The following is a 27,263-nucleotide window of genomic DNA, read 5'->3' as shown; positions in this document are numbered from 1 at the left end:
GATGTGTCTGGTGCACACGCAAGCAGTACCTAGTTGCTCATGTGCAAATGTATAGAAGGTAAATATTCTGGTTGACCTGTGGTTGGATTTTTGGCAGGCTAGTGCATTTGCACCACAGAGAAACAGGGAGTTTCAGATACGAAAGATCACATTGAAATGAGAGGTCACAGCTAGGTATGAAAGGAAGTAAACTGCAAACTTTTATACATAGGTCTAAGCACTTTCATTTATTCACCCATTTAATCCTCAGAATAATCTTTTGGGTAGGTGCCATCATTAACCCCATAGCTAGGGAAACTAAAGCATAGAGAGGTTAAGTAATGTGCTCAAGTCATGAAGGCAGTAAGTGCAGAAGGGGTCAAACATATTATCTACATGAATGCTGAAGAGCCTAGGATATAGTTTCTTTTTAACATAGCACACTGGCTTTCTTTTACTTCTGAAGACACATGGGAATTTGGCAGCACCAGGCTTCTGCTCTTGCCATTTCCTTTGCTTGGAAAAAATGGCCCCAAATCTTCATTTGGTTGGTGTCTTATCTCTGAGACCTTGGGTCAATCTCTAGCACATCTCCCCCTATTTTAATACCTCTTATCATCTAAATTTGGGCTTTTTCATTTATGTGTTACTAGTTTGTCTAACCAGAACAAAGGCTCCCTAAGAGCAGGGACCTTGTGTATTTTGTTTACCATGATAAACCCCAGTACGCAAAACAGAGCCTGGCGCACAACAGGCTCATAGACATTTGTCGAATGAATGGATCAGTGGATGAATTCTTACATGTCTCTTAAGCTAACTCATTTAGGGCTGGTACCTGGCAGAAAGTTGCCCTACTGGGAGAAAGAGAGAGAGAGAGAGAGAGAAAGAGAGAATGAGAATGTGTTCTTTTGGGTGATACAAATGCACCTCCTTATAAAGATTCTGCACTTCAATTTTTCACTATTTCAGAAGTTTTCCTCTTAGTCTTAATTCTATTATCTGCCTCAAAAAAGGATATACTTCTATTGGAGAATATTCAAGCATTTCCTGTATCAACTAGTCAAAATATAAAAGAATCCTGTAAGGTCACTGAAGGAGATTTTCTACTCTATCAACAGCATCCAGTCTGGTTTCTGGTATATAATAAGCACTCTACAAATATTTATTGAATGAACAAATGAATGAAAGATAATCTAAGAAAAATAATATGTCACGAGGAATAACAATCACTTTTTAAGTTATGAACATTTTATATTTTACCTGTAACTGCAAAGCTTTCCATTTTTTTGTTAAGTCTTTGCTTTTCTTGTTCAAGCTGATGAACAACAGTTTCCAGGTCTGATTTTATAAGTAGTTCATCACTCAGTCTCTCCTTTTCTTTATGACATAAATTTAATTCCTGCAAATTATAACACTATAGTTAAGATTTCTAACAACTTGATAAAATATTATAGAACTTAAAATAGATATTTTGGTAAGTACATTTAATTAAGAGTAAGTCATATACACACAGACACACACTTTAAGTTAGTCAAATATATGGGCTCGACTAAAGTTAATTATCGACTGTGGCTAAAAGGACCATAAAACCCAAATATCAATAGGGCTCCTTTCTGAGTAGTAGAATTATTAGATTTTATTTTCTCTTAATTTGTTTAGCATATTGTCTACTTTTTAAAATGAATATATACTTGTGCAATAAAAAGTTTTAAAGACTTTTTATTTTTAAAAGAAGGCAGAAGGAAGACAGTACTCTAAGACTATCATAGTCTTATCATAGTAACTAGGCTGGTTATTGTCTCAGGCTCATCTGCACAATGGGGATAAAAGCAGCATCTGGACACCGAGGATTCACTGGTGAGGATGAAACTAAGGACGTGAAGCACTCTGCATGGTGTCTAGAATATGCAAGTGCTTAGTAAATGTTAGCTATTACTATCATTAGTATTTATCTTAAAAATACATAATATAGTACAAATGGAAAAAATAAGAAAGGTCAGAAGGTAACTATAACACCTTACTGTCAGCCAATACTACTGAGACTTGGTCAGAGTCCGAGACAAGCATTACGAATCACACTCAACTGTTCATGGTGTACATACAATGGCAGCAAACAAAAATCCAGGCCCTCGCAGAGTTTACACGGTTAGTAAAAACATCATCAAAACATCTACTTTCTGTTTACTGACCTCATGGAAGAATTTCACAATATCTATGAGACTCAAGAGTAGATAACATAAAAAAAAAAAAAAAGAGTGGACAACATTTAGCAGGTTTAGTTAATCCAGTTATTCAATATTGAGTTGAGTAGCTGCAAGCGAAGAACAAGGCAGCCACTGCGATTCACAGTGAGCATATCAAAGTCAGCAAGTGTTCAAGCTCCTATGGTGTGGCAGCTTATCGCAATGGCTTCATTTTTTAATCTGCCTTATGCCACCAGAACATTGCTGCTACGCTGTTTAAGACTATTTAATGAGAAAACTTGAAAATTAGTATTAGTCTTAGTTTCTAATCTTAAAAGAAACTCATCCAACTTAACAAGCTATTAAAAAAATCCCCAATCATCTTTTAGGTGACCACCCAGGAGTTTCTAACTGGAAGCAAGACATGTTGTCAGTTCTAGACTATAGAACTATATGCTACATCTAGGCTTATGCTGGGATGATTACTGTTTTCCTTATCTGAAGACTACCAGAACAAATATTATCTAGAAAAATGGTTTACACTACCAAACAAAGCTATTAAAAGAGGACTGTTTTATGTTTTTTAAGATTTTATTTTGAAGTAATCTCCGTGGGGCTCAAGCTCAGAACCCTGAGATCAACAGTCCCGTGCTCCAGGGGCGCCAGGGTGGCTCAGTCAGTTAAGGATCCAACTCTTGATTTTGGCTTAGGTCATGATCTCAGGTTCGTGAGACTGAGGCCTGCAATGGGCTCCCATGCTCAGTGGAGAGTCTGCTTGTTATCCTCTCCCTCTACCCCTCCCCCCACTCACATATACACGTGCTCTTTCTCTAAAGTAAATAAATAAAAATCTTAAAAAAAAAATGAGTTGCATGCTTCGACTGAGCCAGCCAGGTGCCCCAGACTGAGTGCTTTTAATAAAAGTCAACAACTTTAACAAGTAATTATCAATTTCTAGTTTTAATATTAGTAAACTGATAAATCATGAAGTAGTTAAAAGAATATAAAATTCCTAACAGGTTTTCCAAATTCAAATTTAACTTGCTATCTCTGTATATGAAATTAAAGAATTATAAGAATAGAAATAAAATTAAATACATCCATACAGTGGAACATTACCCAGCCATAAAAAGGAAGTACTTGGATACATGCTACAACAAGCATGAGACTAGGAAACACTGGGCTAAATCAAAGCAGCCAGACACAAAAGGCCACATATTGTATGATTCCACTGGTATAAACTGTCTAGAATATGCAAGTCTACAGAAATAGAAAGATTAGTAGTTGTCAGAGGCTGAGTAGAGGAAAATGGGGAGGGACTGCTAAAGGGTATGACGTTTCTTTTTGGAGTGATGAAAATGTTCTGTTACTTGATGGTCAGAATGGCTGCAGCACTTCATGACTATACCAATACCAATGAATTAAATGCTTAAGAGTGAATATTATAATGTGTAAATTATTTCTCAATTAAAAAATATATGTAAAATACAGCATGCAAATTTTCTTACCAAAAGTTCTGGCAATTCAACATGACATCTACTTACCAGCTGAAGTTTTGCCATTGTTTCTTCAAGATCCCGCATTTCAGAAAGCTTTCTTTTAATCTCTTTCTAGGAATAAAAAACTTATTAGGTACAGACCTAAAGGTCAAGAATATTTATCACTAAGTCACACTGCAAATAAGACCAAGTCATTTTTCTGAGTAGTCTTCCTTCTCACCAGTGAGATGGGAGGCTTTAGCTGTTTTAAAGCTCAATTTCAGGAAAGAGGAAAAGTCCAGGTTTCTCTTTAATTTCTTGGTATCCTGAATGCTTATAGGGAGCTATTTGTAACATCTGAAACAAGAGGGCCCACTTAAAAACCTGTTTTGCCTATATACTTACAGGACCTTCCTTGAACCTTGATTTTTAGGTTCTTCTTATGGCACTGTCATTTCCTAATTTTCCTATCTTATTTGACTTCCCTCCACCTGCTACTACCAATGTGGAACCTCTATATAGTAAATGAGAGCACTGAATGTCAATATTAAAATATTTTGACCCATAGGAATCTTTTGTGAACCAAACTGTCATTCTTGAGCACTGCCAATGGGACCTGAGAAGCTATGCTCAGTATGTTGTGCATATGAGCAGAGAAGATGCAAAAGGAAGTGTAAAAAGAGAGGAATGAGATACAGGAATATTGCAATGAAACTAGAGCCACAAAAAATTAAAACTGCATTAATTATGTTCTTCATTTTTTTTAAGTTTATTTTTTTTAGTAGTCTCTACACTCAACGTGGGGCTCAAACTCATGACCCTGAGATCAAGAGTCACATGCACTTCCTACTGAGCTAGGCAGGCACCCCGATATTCCTTATTTTCAAGACTCTTTTGGCTATCCTGGGCCCTTTGAGATTTTATAATTTTTTTCCATTTCTATAAAAAATGCCATTGGGATTTGGATAGGTACTGTACTGAATCTGTAAATTGCTTTGGGTACCATGGACATTTGAACAATATTAAGTCTCCAATCCATGAACTTAGGATGTCTTTCCATTTATTTCTTCTTCAATTTTTTTCAACAATGTTTTATAGTTTTTCAGCGTATGGTCTTTTACTTCCTTGGATAAGTTTATTCATAAGTATTTTATTCTTTTTGATACTACTGCAAATGGGATTATTTTCTTAATTTCCTTTTGGATTTAATTATTTGCATATTGAAACACACCTGATTTTTGTGCATTGATTTTGTATCCTGCAATCTGCTGAATTTATTAGTTCTGCTTTTTTTGGTGAAATCTTTAGGGTCTTCTACATATAAGATCATGTCATCTGGAAACATAAGTTTACTTCTTTCTTTCCAATTTGGATGGCTTTTAATTCTTTTTCTTGCCTAACTGCTTTGGCTAGGACTTCCAGGACTACACTGAACAGAATTGGTAAGAATGGGCATGTTTGCATTGCTGCTGATCCTAGAGGAAAAGCTTTAATCTTTCACCACTGGGTATGATATACTGTGGGCTTTTCATATATGGCCTTTATTATGTTAAGGTATGTTACTATTATTCCACTAATTAGTGGAAATGACATTGTACGAAACTGATTCAATGATGTAGAGTACTGATCCTTAGACTAGGTTATACCCATTCCTGGGATAACATAAATACTTCCCAAGTATTATGTAAACCTACTGTATACATGTAATTTTAAGGTATCCATATCTGGATTCTTAATTTGCATGTACAGTCCTTTTTAAGAATTATCTAACTGACAGCCTGTGTGTGGTCTAAGTATCTCATGATCTTTCCTTTCTCACCTCCCCTCTCACAACTGTTTTCCTCCCACTTTCTAAAGCAAAGTCATGCATCTGTCACTTAAAATTCAAAAAAATTTGAAGCACCAAACAAAAAGATAATCGACGTTTATGAATGATATGTATTAAGGTATGTATTAATAAGATATGTACCTTATTAAGAGATGTATTTCCAATAAAATTTTACTTTTTAATTCAGTAAGTATCAACATTTGTGCTGTATTTGTCACTTTGATCCACCAATTACTAATAATTATAATGATAACACTATTGAGAGGAAAATGTTAACACTTTGAACCTTGTAGTCAAAGGACATTTTTTAAAATAAAAAATCTCTGAATAAATAAATAATTTCAATTCATGTATTTTTTTATTGCAGAGATGTTTGATAGGGTGATCATGAAAAGATATTCAAGTATAAATATATTAAAATAGGATAAAACTCTGGAGATATCAAGAAGAAACGGTCTTTTATCTATATTTAAAAGAACGATGTGACAGTTTTAAGAGATCAATATTTACAATAGACTAGAAATTACATCTTTCATATCTATTTATTTATTCATTATTATTTTTAAAAGATTTTATTTTTAAGTAATCTCTACACCCAACTTGGGGCTCGAACTCATGATCCCGAGATCAAGAGTTGCATGCTCCTCCCACCACACCAGCCAGGTGCCCCCTTTCATATCTATTTAAACTTAAAGATGAAAAATGTTACCTACCAACTTAAAAATGTGTAAGGACATACAATTTTTGGAAAATACTTTTAAAGGGATCATGAGCACAGAATGACACAGAGGACAAACTTCCAAAGCTCACTCACAATGCAGAGATGAAAATCTTGAGGGAAAATAGGACAAAACCTGGAGAGCTATCCAAAGAAAAGGTGTGCTTCAGAAACACACCCAAATTTAGAGAGTATAAACAACACTTCGGAAAAACTTGAATTATGAAACAAACCAAAAGACCAAATCAGATATCAAAGGGGCTTATGCTCACTATGTTCCAGGAGAATTAACAAATGTGCCCACAACCTAGACATACCTTTGCTTCCTCAAGCTCTTTATCAGCAGTCTCAAGCACTTCTTCTTTATGTCTTTCTAACTGCTGTGCTAACTGGTCTATTTCAGTTAATTCTTGGCAGAGTTTTTCATTTTTGTTACTTAAATTAACAACTTCAGTAGTCACTGTTTCCTTGGTTTCCATAAGCTCCTGTATATGCTTCTCCAGGTCTTTATTAGCTCGCTGAAGAAAGTCAACCTAAATTGAATTTGTAATTCACAGGTATATGAATTGGAAAATTATCCTAAATACTGAACTTCCAAAAATAATTCAAAATACTGTATTTTTTAAAATACTGAAAATTTAAACCAGAGGTATCTTACATTTGCAATCTTACACTGCTTTGATTCACAAAACTGACAATGTGGGGTGTAATAAAAATATATAGCCATTGGCTTCCAATTTTTAAACATGGAAGGAAAGGAAAAGTAAAACATTTATGTGAACTTTTTCCCAGCAGAGAGTTCTAAAATTACGACAAGAATATCACTACAATGATAATACTACTCTAGACTGTGCTGTCCAATATAGTAGTCACTAGTATCCACAGATGCATACTGTGGCCTGTCCAAACAGAGATGTCTATAAATATAAAATATACACAAGATTTCAAAGACTTGATGCAAAAAAGAAAGAATGTAAAATATCTCAATATCAATATTTTACAACAGTAGTTACACACTGAAATTATATTTTGGATATACTGAGGTAAATACACTATTAAAATTAATTTCATCTGTTTATACTTTCTTCATATGGTTACTAGAAAATTTCATAGTTCTATGTTTTACATTTAGATCTGAAGTTCATTTTCTTTTCTTTTTTTAAGTGGGCTCCATAGAAGCTTGAACTCATGACCCTGAGATCAAGACCTGAGCCGAGATCAAATGTTGGTCGGACACTTAACCGACTGAGTTGCCCACGTGCCCCTAAAAAATTTTACATTACATATGTGGCTCCTATCATATTTGTATTGGACAGCACTGCTCTAGAGCTACTGCTGATATTCGTAACTTACTCTATTCTGGTTACAGCCCAGGCAGCAATGACACGTCTAAATTTCTAAAGGTAACATAACATGCTTTATATAACTCCCCTGTTCTTTTACTCTTAGGTCAAATGCATGGCGAGGAAATCTATTACATGTTTAGTTTTTATATTTCTTTTTAAAAATCTTTTTTTACATTATAGAACAAACAAAATTTTTGAAAATAAAGAAAATCAAAAAGAATATCTCATCACACAAAGATAAACTGTGAGTATACTTTGGTGTATTCTCTTCCAGTGTTTTCTCTCTCCAAGATCATACGTACATTTTTAGAAAGCAAACTGAACATCACATTGTGTCTACAGTTTATTCTCCTCTTTTAAATATTTAATATTATGGTGTACATATTTTTCTGCCTCATTAAATATTCTTTTTTTCCATTAAATATTCTTTAGAAACATGGTTTTTCAATGGCTACATCCTATTTCTGGATACTTTGGCTCTATCAAATTTTTCTATGGTAAATAATACAGTAGTGAACAACTCTGTCACTTCTACAAATCCATGGACATTTAATGATTTTATATACTCAGTGAAATAATGATAAAAGCCATTACCTGAATATTTAAATGAGCAATGAGCTTTTCATTGGTTTTATTTCTAGTCTCCAGAGAGAGAATATCAGGGGAGCGGCCACTGTCCAATGCAACTGAGAGTCGTTCTATCTCTCGTTCTCTTAGCTCAATCTGAAGACATAAAGTCATGTTATCGCTTAAAAAAATCTGTTTTGAACTGAAATAATTAACATTGTACAAACACTTATTTGGATATGCTTTCATTTTTCTTATGTTTCACAATGTGTACCAGAGACTAACATTCATATATGTACCCACACTTATATGGGATTATGAAATGCATGTACACAAGCAAAAATAAATACAAAAAATTTCAAAATAAGAATGTCAACAAAGCTTTCATATGTATTTGTATTGAACAGATTCTTCCCAGTTAATTTTAATTTTTGTTTCTTTTCGCTCCCTCCTCCAAGATTAGGCAATGTTTATATAAAAAGAAACCACTGGGTACTAGAACTGAGTCTGAGCTACTTCAGTGCCTGGCGGAATAAACATAGAATAAACAAATGGGTGTAGGACACGAAGAATTGCTACTGAAACTCAATACAGAAAAGGACAGGAAGTTGGGGTGAATTTAATTAATTATCTATTATTTAGAAAACAACACACAAAAAATCACAGAGATCACTATCAACCATGAATTCACACTTATTCACATGCATGAATTTGGAAAAACCCAAACACTTTTACAGCTTTGGATTTTGGGGCTTTTGTTTTTCAAAAAAATTGAAAACTGAAACCAAGCATTCAATTCAACAATTATGGAGCACAATTCTTGGTATACGAAGATGAATAAAATACGGTCTCTGACTTTCAGGAACACAGCTTTACAGGGAAAACTAGCAAGTAAACCAATAATTGCTATATAATATGTTGCTCAATGGTAGAATAAAGGAAATAGGTATATGGTACCAAAGCAGTTAAGGGAATAAAATGATTTACTCTCCATGATATATTCATATGCCTATGGAAATTAGTGAAGACTTTATCAAATACATATGCCCAAAAGGTTATAAATGATCTATGAAGAGAAGAAAGGAAGAATGTTCCAGGCAGTGACGCAGAAGTATAAAGCCACATGGTATGACTGAAGGAGCAGAAATGGCTCAGTAAGAATGGATTGTAATATGCAAGGGAACTTATGGTTGGGTCTGAAGAATCAGGCAGGAATTAATTATGATAAGCTCTGAATACTTTGCTAAGGAGAAAGATTGCTCTGGACTAAAAGATGAATAAGAATAAAACCAGAGGAAGGGAGACCTATTGGAGGAATGTCTGAGAGATGAATAAGGCATAAAACAGTGAGATAGGTTAGAGCAGAAAAAGTAAGTTTACAAAGTACTTAGAAGTGACAGAACTTGGTGAGTGGTATCTGAAGGGAAGAGAATGAGATCTAGAAAGACTACAGAATGTTGGCTTGGGCAGATGGTGATGCTACCAACCAAAGTAGAGAATATAGGAGGGAAAATAGACTTGAGGCAGAAGATAACAAGTTCAGTATTAGGCATATGATATGAAGAGCTTTCATCCAAGTGGAAATGCCCAGTATGAAATTGGATATATGGGTCTGGAGCTGTGTAGAGATTTGAGCCAGAAAGACTGAAAAGTCATTAACATACAGGGAATATTTTAAACCAAGAGAGTAAATGAGACCTTCTAAGAAAATATACCAGGAAAGGAGAGGGATCAAAGACAGAGTCCTAAAAAACAGTAATACTTCATGGAACAGGTAGAGGAAAAAAGCAAAGAAGAAATGGTAAGAGATTTTTTAAAAAGTGAAAACTGAAAGAAAATGAAGTCATGAAAGCATTTTAAAGAGAAATTATCAATAATGACAAATACTACAGAGAAGTAAAGAAAATAAAGACTAAAATATCCTTTTGGATCTAGCAATTAATGTCATGGTGTCATTAACTAGACCAATTTATGTAATGGGAGGCAGAAGCCAGAACGCAATAGGACAGCAAGAGGTGAAGAAGTGGAGACAGAAGACCAAGATACTCTTTAGAGAAGTTTGCATGAGGGAGGAGAAGGCACCAGCAAGAGGGAGAGGTAGTTAAAAGAGATCTTTTTAGAGGACGTTAGTAATGACCATAATAGCACCTCTTTCTAGGACAGTTAGGGAGATTAAAAGCATTAGTTGTAAAGTGGCCATTTAAGTGTTTGTTAAAGAAAAAAAGAATATCAATGAAGGCAAAAAAAAAAGAAGAGGGACACCTGGGTGGCTCAGCTGGTTAAGCGTCTGAATTCGGATCAGGTCGTGATCCCAGGGTCCTGCTCAGTAGGGAGCCTGATTCTCCCTCTCCCTCTGCTTGCCACTCCCCCTGCTTGTGCCCTCTCTCTCTCTGTCTCTCTCAAATAAATATACAGAATCCTAAAAAAAAAAAAAAAAAAAAAAAAAGGAGAAGAGAGGAAATAGAGCCAAGAGCCCAGGTACAAAGACTAAGCCTTAAACAGGAAGAACGCCACACTGTGAACATTGCTAATTTTAAATGTAGAAACAAAGTTGAAACAAGGTGGTATCCTGAGGAGAGCATTTATTATAGGCTGGGGAAAGAGCTTGTGGAGAACAGCAACATCTGGAATACAGACCGAGAAAAACAGAACTTAAAACAAAAAGATAGGCAGCAGGGTGGATTCAACTAAAATTGATAACCATAATAAATTGATGGTTTCAGTCAGAATGGTCAGGCTATCTTCTCCAAACACCTCAACTACCTCACAGAGATGGTAAAGACTGGTCAGCTTGTGTTCATAAAGTACTTGGAAAAAATGTGATGAAAGTGTGATTATAAATTGAAAAATATCAACAATTCAACTTGTGCATATTTGATATTTTCAATCTCTCACCATATTGTGAGTTTTTTGGTTGACGCGACCACAATTCCTTTTTACTCCATTTTTATCCAAATATCTTCGAAGTACTTTACAAACTTAACAGTTATACCATAAATTTTATCTATTTTGTATGTGCAGATCACTTCACTCCAAAAAAATGCAGTCATACGCAGAAAATGAAAAAAAGTGTTACCCAATTTAAGCTTCAGTAAGCATATTAAGCAAGCCTGAAATTATACGAATCAGAATTTAGCCAAACACCAACAGAAGGTATGAAAGAACAAGCTTTTTATGATTATGATCTAACCTTCATATATTAATTCCCCTGCTTCTTCAAAAAACTCTTTTACTAGTTGTTGTAGAGAAAGCACACAACAAATATGGTACCACAAAAGAGTAACTATCAAGACTTATGTTCCAAATAAAAAAATCTATAGTAAGAGTAAAAAAAAAAAATTATTTATGATACCACTGTAAAGCATAATACACTTCAGTAAAATACCTGAAGATGGAAACAAGTAATATGGTTACAATGTTTGGGGAGATCGATGATTCACCTAAAGAAACCCCAAAAAACTACTATTTGCCTCAATGCATAATGGACTGGACTGTTTGCTCTAAAGCCAGCTAAGCCACTCCAGCTATTATCTCTATTAACAAATCGGTGGAAAAGATAAAAGCTGTATAAAAATTCAGCATCAGTAATACCAAATATAACCCAACTTTATTTACAATCACAGCATACCCATCTCAACAATGAGACCATGCATCCCTGCTATGGAAGTAAATAAAAATCATACCTGCTCAGTATAATCTCTCAGTCCACTTTCCATCATTGCTAACTTTTCTTTTAACTGGTGGACTTCCAGTTGAAGTTCTTGAATTCTGAAACACATTTATAACTAATGCCAATATACTTTTGTTAAGAAATACAAAAAAAAAGAAAGAAAGAAAGAAAGAAAGAAAGAAAGAAAGAAAGAAAGAAAGAAATGAAACTAGATATGTTCTCCTGTGAATTCTCTATTTTCTATTTCTCAGTAAGGTATGAAGTGCGATGCCAAAGGGTTCCGAACCACAGCACAGAGTACATCATCTTGGAGATTTAATTCTACAAGAACAGATTTCAAAAATTTAGTGGTAAATCATTTGAAAATCAGATACACTAAGCCTACTGTTGCATTTTGATCCTTAAAACTCTTTGAGGTACTGCTGCCAATTCTCAGGTTCAGGAAACTAGAGTTTAGCCCAGAATTAAGGGGCTAACCTATGTTTTCTGACCCTAAATGACCCTGTATTTTCTAATGAATTACCCTGCAATCCTGGAGAGAAGAAAAATATTGAGAAATACTATAATTTACCAAATAACTACAGCAAAAACCTACTCCTTTCTGGAACTTGTTCATTCTAACAAAACTAAGATTTGCCCAAATTACCTCAATTCTACAACTACCCAAATGTATTTGTATTACATCAAACTTTGCCAAAAATTAACATAAATATGACATAACCACTTTCATATTGGAAAAATAAAGCCTGAGGCCAGGTCTGCGTTTAAGAGAGATTTTCTGTGAAGTAGAGTAAGTGAGGCTGGCACACCTTGTCCCTGCTGTTATTGGAACCAGTATTTTCTACTAATCTAGGTTTAGGAGAAAAGTAGGTATGCAACTGCACTCATATGTATGCACACGAATTACTCTGAATACAAACAAAATGTATATGTGCAAAAGAAAACAACCGAGATCATCAACAGACTAATGTCACCTATGATGGTTTGACAGAAAAGAAAGATGTTAAGGAAAAAGATTACAGACAGAAAATGCCATACATACAGACCAAAAACTCCTTAAATATACTAACACACTGCTGAGAAGTCCTAGATTACAACTGTAACAGAAAAAACAACCCCACAAAATATTTCACAACTAAGCTCAGGTAACTGTATAAACACAGTTATGTAACAGTGTGTGGGAATAACTAAGAGATCCTAATCAGTACCTCCACCAGTGTTCCTTTAGATTGTTATGAGGTTAATAAAGTGGAAAAACTCCTCCATATTCTCTGTATAATCTACAAAATAAAAAGTATCCATACTAACGAACCATTTTTACTAATGTAGTACACATTTTAGGATGTTTTTCCCGCTATGACCCCAGAGGCTGTCACAAGTGTTCTCTTGCTCTTTTGAACCTCTTAAAATTTTCTTAATGGTATTCTGTGTATTCCTTGTCTCATCTTAGTATTGGAATGTAACCTTCTGAAGAGCAGAAATACCATCTTACTTATCTTTACATCCCCAGAACACTTACATAATGCTTTTCCCATAGACCTTGATGAAGTTTTATTTAAATAGAATTTATATCTGATTCCAATTTAAGGAAAAACAAGCACACAGAGCTAGAGAATCATGAAGCAAGAATTTCAAAGCCAGCTACAAATCTATTCACGGTCACTGGCATTTGACATATCTGAAGTGAGAGAGTCCTGCAAAAAGACGAACTTTACTAAAATAGCTTCTAGATGGCACTAAATTATTTTAAAGCAAGTATGGACAGAAACATCAGATTTATGATCTATTTGAGATCAAAGTTTTAAAACAAGTAAAAAAAGTCTATATTCAGGGAACATTCAGAAAGTACTTCCTGAGTGCTCATGCAAAATTCTGTGCTAGGCCCTGGAGATACAACAGCAAAGACTGAAGCCCTAGCATCAAGGAACTTACGGTTAATCAAATGATTAATTGAAACCAACAAAAAATTATTTAATGCACCTGTTATCAGCCACCTGCAGGAGGTCTGCAATGTAAGGGTCATCTGGCTGAGGAACCGGATATGAACTGACTTCAGAGGGAGGGACTGGTTCGTCAATCTGCATACGCTGGCGCCTAAAAGCAATACTTCTTTTCTTGCCACCTAAAACACAATTGTGTATTTCAAAAACATTCAAAAGAAACAAAACACTGCCTTAGAATTAAATATTCCCATGAGAGACTAGGGACTCTGGGAAACAAACTGAGGGCTTCAGAGGGGAGGGGGGTGGGGGAATGGGATAGGCTGGTGATGGGTATTAAGGAGGGCACATATTGCATGGTTCACTGGGTGTTATACTCAAGTAATGAATCATGGAAATTTACATCAAAAACTAGGGATGCACTGTATGGTGACTAACATAATAAAAAATTATTATTAAAAAAAAAAGAGAATTAAATATTCCAGAAGGTTAGGCTTTTTGTTACAAAGGATGTCTCTAGCTCGTATTACCTAATGATAAAATATCTCCTCCCTGATGTATATATATACTCACACCCTGATCTTTAACTAAACAATGCATTCCTGAAAACCTCAACAAGACATGGTTATAAAACAAGTTTTATTTTCGGCATGCTTAGTACATATACCCAGATGTAATATATTCCTCCATTAGATGGGAACAAGACTTTGGCAGGATTAAAAGTTGAGCATGCCTTGTGGTATTTGCTCTTATGAACTCAAGAAATCATCACCAGCAGAAAACTATCAAATGAGAAGGTTAAAGCAGTGATAACTAAAATAAACATGCTTATAAGCAATGCCAAAAGAGCAGATAACAGAAACTTTATGTAGCAAAATTAGTATATAATGAATGAATGTCATCTGTTAATATAAAGTGATGCTATAACCTGAATTAGTGGGGAATGTCTACTTAATTATCCTTAAAACCAGCAGGAGTAATTTCTTTTAATGGACAGATACATCCAAATTACATGGATAATTTACCTTCCCCAGCACCTGGCCAAGATTAGACATGCAATGGAAAAATGAATTTATCCGCATGAAGAACAAACATAATCTACAATTGTGTCTTCATTAGGATCCTGACACATTTTGTACACATATCTATTGTTTTGAGGATGAAGAAAGTATTTAAATGATTTGCTTGTAGTTACACACCTAAAAAAGGTAAATCATTTTCTCCTACCCTTACATCTTGGTTTTCCTCCTTGGTTGTTCCTTCTCAGTTTCCTTTAAAGACCCTCTCCTGCCACCAGTCCTTTAACTACCAACCTCCCCTCAGGGTCTGTTCTCTCTTTCCAGTCTACATAATCTCATAGATAATTCCTACTGCATCTATAGCTTCAATTCCCACAATACTCCAATGACTCTCAAATTCGAATTTCCATCTGGGACCACACATCTAAAAATAGATCCACATATCCCACTGCGTACTAGAAATCTCAATGCGGATGTTCCACGGGTAACATACGACACATGCAAAAGCGAACTCCTGCTCTGCTTTCCACCTTCTCTATCTTAAAAACAGTACCATCATCCACCCACTCATTCACTTGAAACAGAAATCTGGGAATTCCTCTACTTCCCAAGTCTTCCACATTCATTCACTGAATTCTACAGACTACACCACGTGAATCTCTCTGGAATCTGCCCCATTCCACCCTCAGGAAACCTGATTATCCTCATTTTTCCCCTTAATCTTCTAGTTACTTCCAAGACCTTCTCCCATGTTTCTTGATCTTTTTTGCCTTTAGTCCACAGCCCTCCCCCCAATCTCATTTCCTGACATGTCAATCCTCTACTGGTTCCAGACGGCTACAGGGACACCGTAAGATGACTGTCACTACTGAGACAGTTCGTCACCACTGAGAACTGTGCCAGCGTCTAGATCTCCAACTCCCTTCTGATCACAGTCTTCATTCTGACCAAATGCCTCCTGGTCCTCACGGTGCTCTTAACTCCTCAGTCGCCGCCTCATCTCATAATCCTATGCCTCACTCACTCCCATCATCTTAATCCCGTGATTCAGACATCTTGACGATCTTGTCACTGGGACTGGTGATTCTTCCAACTTTATGCCTGAACTACCCTCAACTCTGGATACGCCCCCTCATTTCTTTTCTCTTTCTATAGACCTACTGAACATAAAGCTAAAAAAAGTAAAATAAACTAAAAAAAATGCAGAAAACATGTCATTTCCAAATTCTTTGATGAGTATGGATTACCTTTATAACTAAAATAATAATGGTAATATTGAGATGGCATCTCTCAAAAGAGTTCCTTTTTTAGCTTGTGGATCTTCAGATTGATGATTCTGCCATTTTTGTTTCACTTGTTAAACATGTTAAACAACATGCTAAGTGTGAACCGTCAACCCTCACCCTAAACCTTCTCTGTTCAGATCATCACATGAAGACTTCACTGAGTTTTATAGTGGCTTTCTGATGTTAGTAGTCAATTGAAGAACAGAGTTTGAAAGTTGTATACTGCTAATGACTGTCTGCCCATGTCCTCCCTGAAATACCAGGATTGTTTATGACGGGTATTTTTAATAAAACTGAATACAGTTGGACTTGGAAAAAAACCACTAAAATAAAATAATAACAATAATTTTAAAAAGAAGTTAAAGTAACGATTAAGAAAATAAAACACCGGGCACTGAAGTCAGTTAGACTACTTACATCTAAGAACCTACTATTATGTAAGTTTCTAAGCACATGTATAAAATACTACCTAGATCTTAAGAAATAAATTTAAAAGTTTATGTGACAATCCAAAATCATCTTTTCAAATACTAAAGTCTAAGCATGAAAGTCCAAAGTCTCATTTTAGCCAACAGCTTTAACCTCTTTAAAAGATTAGACGTGTACAATTTGTTTTGAGAAGGGGCAGACTCACCTGGAGTTTGTACTACAGCGTGCAAATTCTTTTCTTGAAGTTGTTGAATTCTTTCATTCTTAGCTTTGCTCTCTTTCTCCAAAAGTTTGAGTTTATGAACATATTGGTTATTTAGAAATTTCAGATCAGCTGTTTCACGTGCACACTTCTTCAACGTAGTTTTCAACTCTTAAAATGAAAAAGATTCAAGGACCATTTTACAGATCAGGAAATCTATGAAGTCCTTCCATTTCACAAAATACAAAAGTCACATTAATTTGAAAGGCTCCATCTGATTCTTACCCAAGCCTTTGTCTGAAAGGCTATTACCTCTTCTACCACTATTAACAAAACTACAAATAAGTCACTATACAAAAAAGGGAATTATATTTTTCTTCTGCTATATGGCTTAATATAAATTATGGCATTTGATCCAATCCAGTCAACTAGGTATGTAGCTGAGGGATTATGAATTCATGCCAGGTATCAGACAGGGCTTTCTACTGATATAAGAATTTGTAACAAGAAGATAACCGTACAATTACCCTCTGTCCAGTACCTTTGAAATCATTCTATTCAATCTTCCAGCTCGAAGACAGGGGTATTAAAGAATCAGAATGATACAAGGCTTTCACCTGACTTTAGCCCTCTTACTTTCAGTAAGGGAAAAGTGAAAGTTTTCAAGGACATTTCTTTACTTTAAGCATTTAATATTTCCTAGAGCAATTTTTTTATTAATTAAAAAATTTATTGAGTATAGTTGACACATTACATTGATTTCAGGTGTACAACATAGTGATTCAACTTCTCTGTAAGTTATGCTATGCATACCACAAATGTAGCTATTGTCTGTCAGTATGCAACACTACTGCAATATCACTGACTGTATTACCTATGTTCTGCATCTTTCTACAGCAATTTTAATTCTAAAAACTTAATCGACATATAGTGACGATGATTATAGCTATGAAATGCATATTTATTTTCCTTGTTGGGAACTCTTCAATGCACTCTACATTATTTCAAGCCTGTTAGCAGGAAGACTATCACGATACTACACATAAGCTTTTCCTACAGAAAAAACAAAAAGGGCAAAAAATATGACATTTTAAAAATCACAAAATTTTACCTTTAATGTGTTGGCCTGATTGCTCTCTCAGTTTCATTAATTCCAGGTATAATTCATTATTTTCCTTGATCAACCTTGCATTTTCAAGTTTATAAGGTTCCAAAACAAAATCAAAATTGGCACTTTCTTTTTCAGCTTTCACAGTAGATAATTTTGATTTCCGAAGACTTTCTGTTGTATGAACTAGGTCACTGAAATTAAAGAATAGAAAATGTAAATACAAGGAAACATTCCATTAACTTTTAATAACACAAAATATATTTCAAAAAAGACTTACATGTTAACACTAAGTGAGGTCAAATCTAAAAACAAACAAAAACACTAGGAGCCTTTCAAGGTACCAGGTGCTCAAAAATTTCTCAAGCAAGATTAAAAGTTATGAAATATACACATAGTTGGAATCATCTTTCAATCTCTCCTCTCATTCATCCCCCATGTCCAGTTAGTCACCTGATCCTGTGGAACCTATGAAACTTATCTGTACATTCAGCAAAGATTTATTGAATGCCTGCTATAAGCTAACTGCTAGTATATAAGAATAAGAATTGATTCCTTACCTCTGAGAATATAGACCAGTAGACTATTCATTCCATCAGTATTTACTGAGCAGGGAACACAATATAGAACACACTATCATGGAGCTTATATCCTATTGACAGTTTGTCAAAAGTTATAACACTATGTGATAAACTCAACAACTATGTGTTCAGCCCGTACTAGATATAGCAGAGGTAAAGTCAGTCTCTAGTCTTATGGAGTTTGCATTCTAAAGGAAACACAAAAACAAGTTTCTAACAATGATAAGTACTGAAGGTAACATGTAGCAGATGTGACAATCTTGCAGGCCATAGAGCTAAACAAGCATAGGGCAGAAGGGAGAGGTCCAAGGGATTTCCCAGGCGGACAGAATAGCACATGGAGAGACCAAGGGGAGAGACTGGTGGGGAGTGTATATGTTTAGGGAGCTCCAAAGGTTAAATACATGGGAGATGAAGCTGTCAGTGTATTAGATCACTGTGGAAAAAGTCTGCCAGTTTCTTAGAAAGTTAGACATACTTCACCCATCCTCCAACCTTGAATCGCAGAGCTAGAACTAGATCATGAAGGGTTCTGGAGGGCATAATAAAGAGCACCAAATATCTTTCCTCCATTCTCTCCTTACCATCATCATAGCTTGTAGCCCTGCTGCAAAAGCTTTCTAAGCAATTTCCCTGCTCCAGTCTCAAGGAAAGAACAAAAAATGGAAAAGAACAAAAGGACATAGAATCTTCCAGTTAAAGTAACATGTAATTGCTAAAGTAATGACCAACCACGTATGAAAAAACCTTTATTGAATCACAGTAATTAAAGACTAATGGGCAGACATAGAACACACAACGATATCAGAAAACCACATTAAAAAATTGTAATTCTGTTCAGGGAGAACTCTCAGAAAACCTACTCTCAACAGTAGAGTGTGAAAGGTGACCCCCAGAGTTTTGCAACGTGGACGCCCTGAACTGATGATATGGGAGTAGGATCTAAGAATAAATGAGCTTCAGATGACTGATGGACTTAGAAAAAAAAAAAGAACAACAACTACCTATTTCTTTACTGTAACATGAAGTTTAATAGAAACTAGATAAATGGGATTAAAGATCGCGCAGGTTTAGAACTGTATTTTCATCTTTACCTGAAAAGTTTTTCTACCAACGGTAAACATTCCACTGTCAGAGTCTGGCGGTATCCCAACTGATCCAATCTTTTTCTAATATTAATGTACTTTCTTTCTGCAGCTGTAGTCATCTTGTCTTCCAAAACGAGTTTTATTCACTCCTCAAAATTAAAGTCCTAAAAGAAAAGAGTAAAACATTATTCTGTTATTATGGCTATTATTACTATTTCATGATAAGAAGAAAAGATTCTTTCAATATGAAGCAACTGTTTTTTTTCTTTCTCTTCAGGTAGGCAGCCTTCTGGAATATTTAGACTGACTTAAATGCTCCTTATGATAGTCATGTTTCTGCACTAAAATAAGTATCTCTTAATAAACCTATACATAAAAGTTAAAAAAAATAATGGAGAAAACAAAGAATATTTTCCCAAGCCTGAGGTAGGCAGAGAATCTTTAGAGAAGCCTCTTTTGAAAGCACTAAATACAAAAGAAAAACCTGATAAATTTTTGGACTTCATCAAATTAAAAATGTCGCCCATCAAAATATTCCATTAAGAAAACAAAAAGCGAAAGAGTCGGAGAAAATATTCATAATATCTGACAAAGGATTTGTATATGGAATACATAAAGAACACTTACAGCTCAATCCTACTAATAAAGAAAATCGGGTAAGAAAATGGGCTGAAGACTTTAACAGGCACCTTGCAAAGATAACTGAATAGGAATAATCATATGAAAAGGTGCTCACCACCATTAGTTATATGCAAAATATGAATTAAAACCACAGTGAGGTACAATCTCGCCCATACTAGAATAGCTAAAATTAAAAGCACGGGACCAAATGTTGTCAAGGATTTGGAGTAACTGGAATCTTCACGTTGCTGATGGAAATGTAAAAGCACAGTGGAAAAATTCTGGCAGTTTCTTATAAAGTTAAACTTCTCCCCTAGAACTCTATAATTCTATTGCTAGGTAGTTATTCAAGCAAATGAAAATAAACATCCACAGACTCTACAAGAATATTCATAACAGCTTTATTCATAATAGCCCCAGACTGGAAACAACGTATATATCCATCAACAGCAGAAGGATAAACTATGAGATATTTGTACCATATAACACCACTCAGGATAAAAAAGAAGGAAATACTGATGCATGTCAACCACATGAATTAATTTGGAAAACATTACTTGAGCAACAGAAGCCAGACACATATACTGTATGATTCTATTTACATAAATTCAAGAACAGGCAACATGAAACTATGTAGACAGAAACCAGAACAGCTGTGGGCTGGGTCAACAGGAGTGGGTGGAGACTGGAAGGGTTAAGAGGGAACTTTATGAGGTGATGAAAATATTATGTTAAATATTATGTACACTGGTTACACAAGTGTATTATATTTATCAAAGGTTTTCATATAGTACACTTGAGATCTGTGCATTTCGCCATGTAAATTTTACTTCCATTAAAAAAAAAGACACAAACACATATGAATCTCTACACACATTTTTATCCTTGTCTTTTTCAATATTTATGAATATATTGAATAGATATATCAACGTGCCCTAAAATGGAGTTTTCTAAAGATTGCTTGTGTAGAACCTTTGCTCTTTTCTAACCTTTGCCAGGTAAATATAGTCCTAGTACTCATATATCTAAGCCAAATAAATTGTTTTAACATCTCTATTGTTTTTCACAACTTATAAAACGTGAATGCATGGGAGTACACGCAAAACTGATCCAAACGTGAATGCATGGGAGTACACGCAAAACTGATCCAAACGTGAATGCATGGGAGTACACGCAAAACTGATCCAAACGTGAATGCATGGGAGTACATGCAAAACTGATCCTCACAACTTACCCTGTAAGGGAGACAGGACATACTAGACATTCTTTCTATTCAAAGGCAAGGAAAGGCTGCCTCTAGAGAGCAACTTTCCCAAACCACTGGGCCACAAAGAAGGTGGTCATTCAGGTCTCCTGGGTCCTGCTTTAGCACTCTGGTTTCTGTACCAAGCTGCAATTGCTTCCTGGACTTTTGGATAAGATCAAGTGTAGTATCTATACCAAGCTGCAGCAACTTGCCACATCACTTCTAATCTACTCCTTTCTACAAATCTTTCTTTCTCCACACTCTTGCTAACCTTTTCTTTTAGTGGCATCCCCATGGACTTTCTAGGTTCCTTCCACAAGAGTGACCTGACTGATGCAAGGTGTTTTAGAGAATCTCCTGGAGACATCGTAAATACAGCTGTCAAGAACTAGCAGAGCCTCACCACTCAAACATTCCTCCTCTTTGTCTGGTACCAACTTTGATTACCCAGAAATAATACTTCCTCACATACTGGCTGAGACAGAGAATGAATACGAATCAAAAAAATAAATAAATAATGGAAACACAGGACTGATGGAAAAGATTACAATCTCCCCAAGAAGAACAAAAAACATCCTGACCTATGGGCTGCTGTCTTCCGTCACCTACATCACCCAAACATCGTTGTTATACTTAAAGTTTCTAGCACAACATAAAAACTTAGGTTTGGAGGTCCCCCACGCATACGTGTTTAGAACTACTCACTAGCTTACCTCTGGGGAGGTGGGTGTCTGAAAGCCAGTACATCTTATTTTTAACAAAAGTATTCTGGGTGTTTATATGCACAGAGACTCAAAGCAAACACCAAACTTAGGTTGTCTCGCAGTCCTTCCACGCTAAACTAAAATAATACAGACTGGAAGGTAGAGGGGATGTTTTCGAAGGTGCAGGGCAAAGGTTAACAAATGGCTCCCGTCCTACGCTTCTGGGCACTTTGTTTTTTACAAAGAGCATGTAAGATTCTTACACGAGAGGGCACTTTAACTTTTAAATCAACCCATCGGCCGGCCGTAAGCGGGTGTGCATACCGCACAGACGCCCACGGCGAGCGGCACGGAAGGAAACAGGGACGCTCGAGCTGCCCCGGGTCGACCTCCGGGCCGCAGCTTTTCTGCCGGGTGTAGAAGGGCAGGGGTGTCGTACGTGGATCCGACGGGGCGTCGCCGCGCCGCGCCCGGCCGGGCCCCACTTCCTCCCGCGGCCGCGCGGCATCCCTCCCGGCAACACCCGGGCCCGGCCCGCGGGGACCTCCCAGGAGGCCACGGCGAGAGCGCGGCTGCCGCGCCCGGGCCTCCCGCCCCCGCAGCGGCACTCACCCACCGCTCCTGCCGCCGCTTCCTCCGCCTGCGGCCGCATCGCCCCTCGGGCCTCGCCTCCCTCGCTGACTCCTTCCGCCCCAGACTCTGGCTCCGGCGCTAGGACAGTTTGAAAATGGCGCGGAGAGACGATCCCAGCCGGCGCGGAGTCGGCGCCGCGGTTGCCTCGGTAACGGGAGCGGCGCAGGCGATGCGCGGCGCTCGGCGGGGCCGCGCTCGGCCGCGATGGCGGCGCTGGGCCCAAGTGCCCGGAAGCGCAACGGCTGGACGGCGCGCGGCCACGGCGCCTCCTGGCGGCTGGGAAACCCCGAACTTCAGTGGATGCCGGAAATGATCCTCTCTTTTGCGGGATTCGTTGCCAGCCCTTGGTTCCTGCAGCGGACAAGCCTTCACCCGCCAGGTGAACGCCTGCTGACCACGAAAGTCCAACCTAAAAATCACGGTTCTTGCAACTTTCCCTGACAACCGCACAATAAAATTAACTATTGCTGCCACACCCCTCTCCTTGTAAAGCTGTGTAGACACATTTATTATACTCATCCCATCATGAGTATAATATTAAGTTTTGATTCCATGAGTTATAGCCCATCCCATCAAAACGTAGTTTTATGTCTGTCCCTGCCCCCACAACTGTGACTTTTTTGAGTCAGAGATTATTTTACTCAGCTATGTTTCTCTAGCACCTACCACAATAAACATTTCTGAAGGGAATTAAATTGAAATAAACTGGTTGTAGGGTAGGGAGCTTGCTCACTTAAAGAAACCTTATAGGTCAAATCCTAGAATTCCATGTCTCCTTTGAAGATTTCTGCATAATCAGAGAGGAGCTCAATTCCTTTCTGTTCACTACTTTCCCAAGTAGGCGTTACAGTCAGAAAAGGTACTTAATCCTTATATGTCATGTAACTGCTCTCAATAACTTTGTACCCATTCATATATTGTTAACGTTTCCATTACGTGTACTTTGTTTTCCCACATGTCTTAATGAGTAGTTTTATGGAATTTCTAGGAGACAGTGACTTAGGTACTATAGATGGCTTTCATAGTCTTGATCATATACAATAAACACATTTTTTTCTGAACAACATATCTCTTTTGGAAACAGGGAGGCATAAATAAATTAATAACATAGCAAAATAGCTATGCAACAGCCATCTAGTCCAGATGACTCCTTGGCTTCCTTTGCCCCAAAAACACAGTAGTTAGAAACATAAAAATCAAAATCAAAGAAATTCAAAAGGTGGCTGAAACACTGATGTTATGGGCCTGTTTAGCTCCAAGGGACATGAAAGACCAGAGTCAGGCTCATTGCTGGACTCCAGGGCCTAATGTCAGGGTCCCTGGCATACACATACATATCTCTAGGAGGGCTACCTTTCAACCCACCACATTTAGTCTCGGTAAGGAGGAAAACAAACAAGCATGCCTCTGTAATGGAACCATTATAAAAACCCTAAACAACAGGATCCAGAGAGTTTCCAGGCTGGTGAACATATCAAGGTGCTGGGAGGGTGACATGTCTGGAAGGACCATGGAAGCTCCATGCCCCTTCCCCCTTCCCTTGCCTTGTGCATCTCTTCTATTTGGCTGTTCCTGAGTTACATCCTTTATAAGAAGCTGGTAATAATAAAGTGCCTTTCTGAGTTCTGTGAGCCATTCTAGTAAATTATAGAACCTGAGAGAGGTTATGGGAACCCCAGTTTATAGTTGGTCCATCAGAAGTATGGGAGGCCCAGGACTTGTGTTGGCATCTGAAGTAGGAGCAGTCTTGTAGAGTCTTTTTTTCCTTAAGATTTATTTATTTATTTATTTGAGAGAGAGAGAGAAAGGGAGAGCATGCTCAAGGGTGCATACAGGGGAAGGGGTATAGGGAGAGAATCTTCAAGCTCTTGCCTCCCTCCCCCTGCACCACGGGGCTTGATCCCTTAACTCATGAGATCATGACCTGGGCGGAAACCAAGAGTCAGTCACCCAACCAACTGAGCCACCCAGGCACCCAGTCTTGTAGAGTCTCAACCTGTGGAGTCTGCAGTAACTCTGGGTAGTTAGCCAGAACTTAATTAAAGTCTGGACCACTTGTTAAAGTGGTTTTGGAAAAGACACTGTATTTGGTGTCAAGAGGGGAAAAAAAAGAAAAACCTCTCATCTGGTGTCAAAAGTGTTGTGAATAAAAAATTACTCACCAAGAAACAACTAAGTATGTGCAGATCATGTTTAGGAGATAAACTTAACAGAGATAAGTTGAGATTTCTTTTTCAGGTTTCTTCTCTGTATTTTCAAAACATATTGTGTGTATCTGGATATCATGAACTCTGCTGTAGTCATTGATTATCCCATTTCCCCTGTTAGACTGTGAGTGCCTTATCTACACAGACGACTATTGTGATCTTCTTTGTGCCCATAACCAAGCACCGTGACTGACACTTAATAAAAGATCAGGAAGTGTGAATTGAATTGAACAGAACTGAATGAACCAGATCTTCTGACACTGAGTCCAATACGGCACAGTTGCCTCCCCTCAGTGACTGGCTCAGAGATGGGGCTAAACTGTCCCTGTGACGGCTAGTTAACTCAGGTCCTTTTATTTAAGCAGCAGGGACTCAGTTTCCCTATTACCACAGGTGTGTGGTTTGTCTGGCAATCTGATTTTTACTGGCAGATAAGATCATGGTTACAATAGTTCCCGTCTGTCTGGAGCCTTGCAGTGGAGCCTCGGTAGTGACTTGGCTGCAAAAGACACTCAGGCTGTGTAAGTGATCAGATGTTAGGAGAAGCTGCTCTTTAGCAGCAGAGACACTAGGAAGTTATTTCCAAGAAAGGGTCGCTTTTAAAAGCACAATGCTAAAGCATCTTAATGACACAGCAGTTTCTTTTGTGTGTCCACGAAGACATCATAATGCTAGTGCAAGGGATGACACCTTTTAATCATCATTTGGAGTCAGTAAGAATAGAGATAAGAGTAGGGACTCTGAATTGCTCTATAACTTCTAATAGTTTGGGAGTGGATTCTTTTGGGTTTTCCATATAGAGTATCATGTCATCTGCAAAGAGAGACAGTTTGACTTCTTCTTTGCCGATTTGGATACCTTTTATCCCTTTTTGTTGTCCGATTGCTGTTGCAAGGACTTCTAGTACTATGTTGAATAATAGTGGCGAGAATGCTCAGAAATCAGTTGCATTTCTATACACGAATAATGAGACTGAAGAAAGAGAAATTAGGGAATCCATCCCATTTACAATAGCACCAAAAACCATACGTTACCTTGGAATTAACCAGAGACGTAAAGGATCTATATTCTAGAAACTATAACTCACTCTTAAAAGACATTGAAGAAGACACAAAAAGATGGAAAAATATTCCATGCTCATGGATCGGAAGAATTAACATAGTTAAAATGTCCATGCTGCCCAGAGCAATCTACACTTTCAATGCTATCCCGATCAAAATACAAATGACATTTTTCAAAGAACTGGAACAAATAGTCCTTAAATTTGTGTGGAACCAGAAAAGGCCCCGAATCTCCAAGGAACTGTTGAAAAGGAAAAACAAAGCTGGGGGCATCACAATACCGGATTTCGAGCTGTACTACAAAGCTGTGATCACCAAGACAGCATGGTACTGGCACAAAAACAGACTCATAGACCAGTGGAACAGAATAGAGAACCCAGAAATGGACCCTCGGCTCTTTGGGCAACTAATCTTTGATAAAGCAGGAAAAAACATCCAGTGGAAAAAAGACAGTCTCTTCAATAAATGGTGCTGGGAAAATTGGACAGCTACATGCAAAAGAATGAAACTTGACCACTCTCTCACACCATACACAAAGATAAACTCCAAACGGATGAAAGACCTCGATGTGAGACAGGAATCCGTCAAACTCCTAGAGGAGAACATAGGCAGCAACCTCTACGACATCGGCCAAAGCAACCTTTTTCATGACACATCTCCAAAGGCAAGAGAAACAAAAGATAAAATGAACTTGTGGGACTTCATCAAGATAAAAAGCTTCTGCACAGCCAAGGAAACAGTCAAAAAAACTAAGAGGCAGCCCACGGAATGGGAGAAGATATTTGCAAATGATACTACAGATAAAAGACTGATATCCAAGATCTACAAAGAAATTCTCAAACTCAATACACGAGAAACAAATAAACAAATCATAAAATGGGCAGAAGATATGAACAGACACTTTTCCAATGATGACATAGAAATGGCTAACAGAAACATGAAAAAATGTTCAAAATCATTAGCCATCAGGGAAATTCAAATCAAAACCACACTAAGATACCACCTTACGCCAGTTAGAATGGCAAAAACTGACAAGGCAAGAAACAACAATTGTTGGAGAGGATGTGGAGAAAGGGGATCCCTCCTACATTGTTGGTGGGAATGCAAGTTGGTACAGCCATTCTGGAAAACAGTGTGGAGGTCCCTTAAAAAGTTAAAAATTGAGCTACCCTATGACCCAGCCATTGCACTACTGGGTATTTACCCCAAAGATACAGACGTAGTGAAGAGGAGGGCCATATGCACCCCAATGTTCATAGCAGCATTTCCACAATAGCCAAATTGTGGAAGGAACCGAGATGCCCTTCAACAGATGACTGGATTAAGAAGTTGTGGTCCACTATGGACTATGAGAAACAAACTGAGGACT

At 37.2% G+C, this 27,263-nt stretch overlaps 1 protein-coding gene across 5 annotated transcripts in view; it reads right to left on the bottom strand.

The window, feature by feature from the left end:
* The window catches only part of CEP135 (centrosomal protein 135), a 72,918-nt gene extending 50,063 nt beyond the window's left edge, over window positions 1-22,855 (bottom strand). Inside the window, exons 1-10 of one of the 5 annotated variants that reach the window (XM_026508935.4) lie at window positions 22,606-22,855; window positions 19,429-19,586; window positions 17,757-17,947; window positions 16,649-16,816; window positions 13,750-13,891; window positions 11,783-11,867; window positions 8,127-8,255; window positions 6,504-6,719; window positions 3,707-3,772; window positions 1,240-1,378 (exon numbers count right to left, since the gene is read on the bottom strand). In XM_026508935.4, the coding sequence (XP_026364720.1) occupies window positions 1,240-1,378; window positions 3,707-3,772; window positions 6,504-6,719; window positions 8,127-8,255; window positions 11,783-11,867; window positions 13,750-13,891; window positions 16,649-16,816; window positions 17,757-17,947; window positions 19,429-19,541 (1,249 nt within the window). In that variant the 5' untranslated portion in view covers window positions 19,542-19,586; window positions 22,606-22,855. The remainder of the gene's footprint in view (window positions 1-1,239; window positions 1,379-3,706; window positions 3,773-6,503; window positions 6,720-8,126; window positions 8,256-11,782; window positions 11,868-13,749; window positions 13,892-16,648; window positions 16,817-17,756; window positions 17,948-19,428; window positions 19,587-22,605) is intronic. The other 4 variants (XM_048212023.2, XM_057309741.1, XM_057309742.1 and 1 more) reach the window with 4 other exon arrangements.
* Window positions 22,856-27,263: the final 4,408 nt, after the last annotated feature.

The sequence above is a fragment of the Ursus arctos genome, unplaced genomic scaffold, assembly GCF_023065955.2.
Source record: "Ursus arctos isolate Adak ecotype North America unplaced genomic scaffold, UrsArc2.0 scaffold_9, whole genome shotgun sequence".
Lineage (NCBI taxonomy): Eukaryota > Metazoa > Chordata > Mammalia > Carnivora > Ursidae > Ursus > Ursus arctos.
Note: the sequence above shows the minus strand (reverse complement) of the source record. Positions and strands in the feature narration are given on the sequence as shown.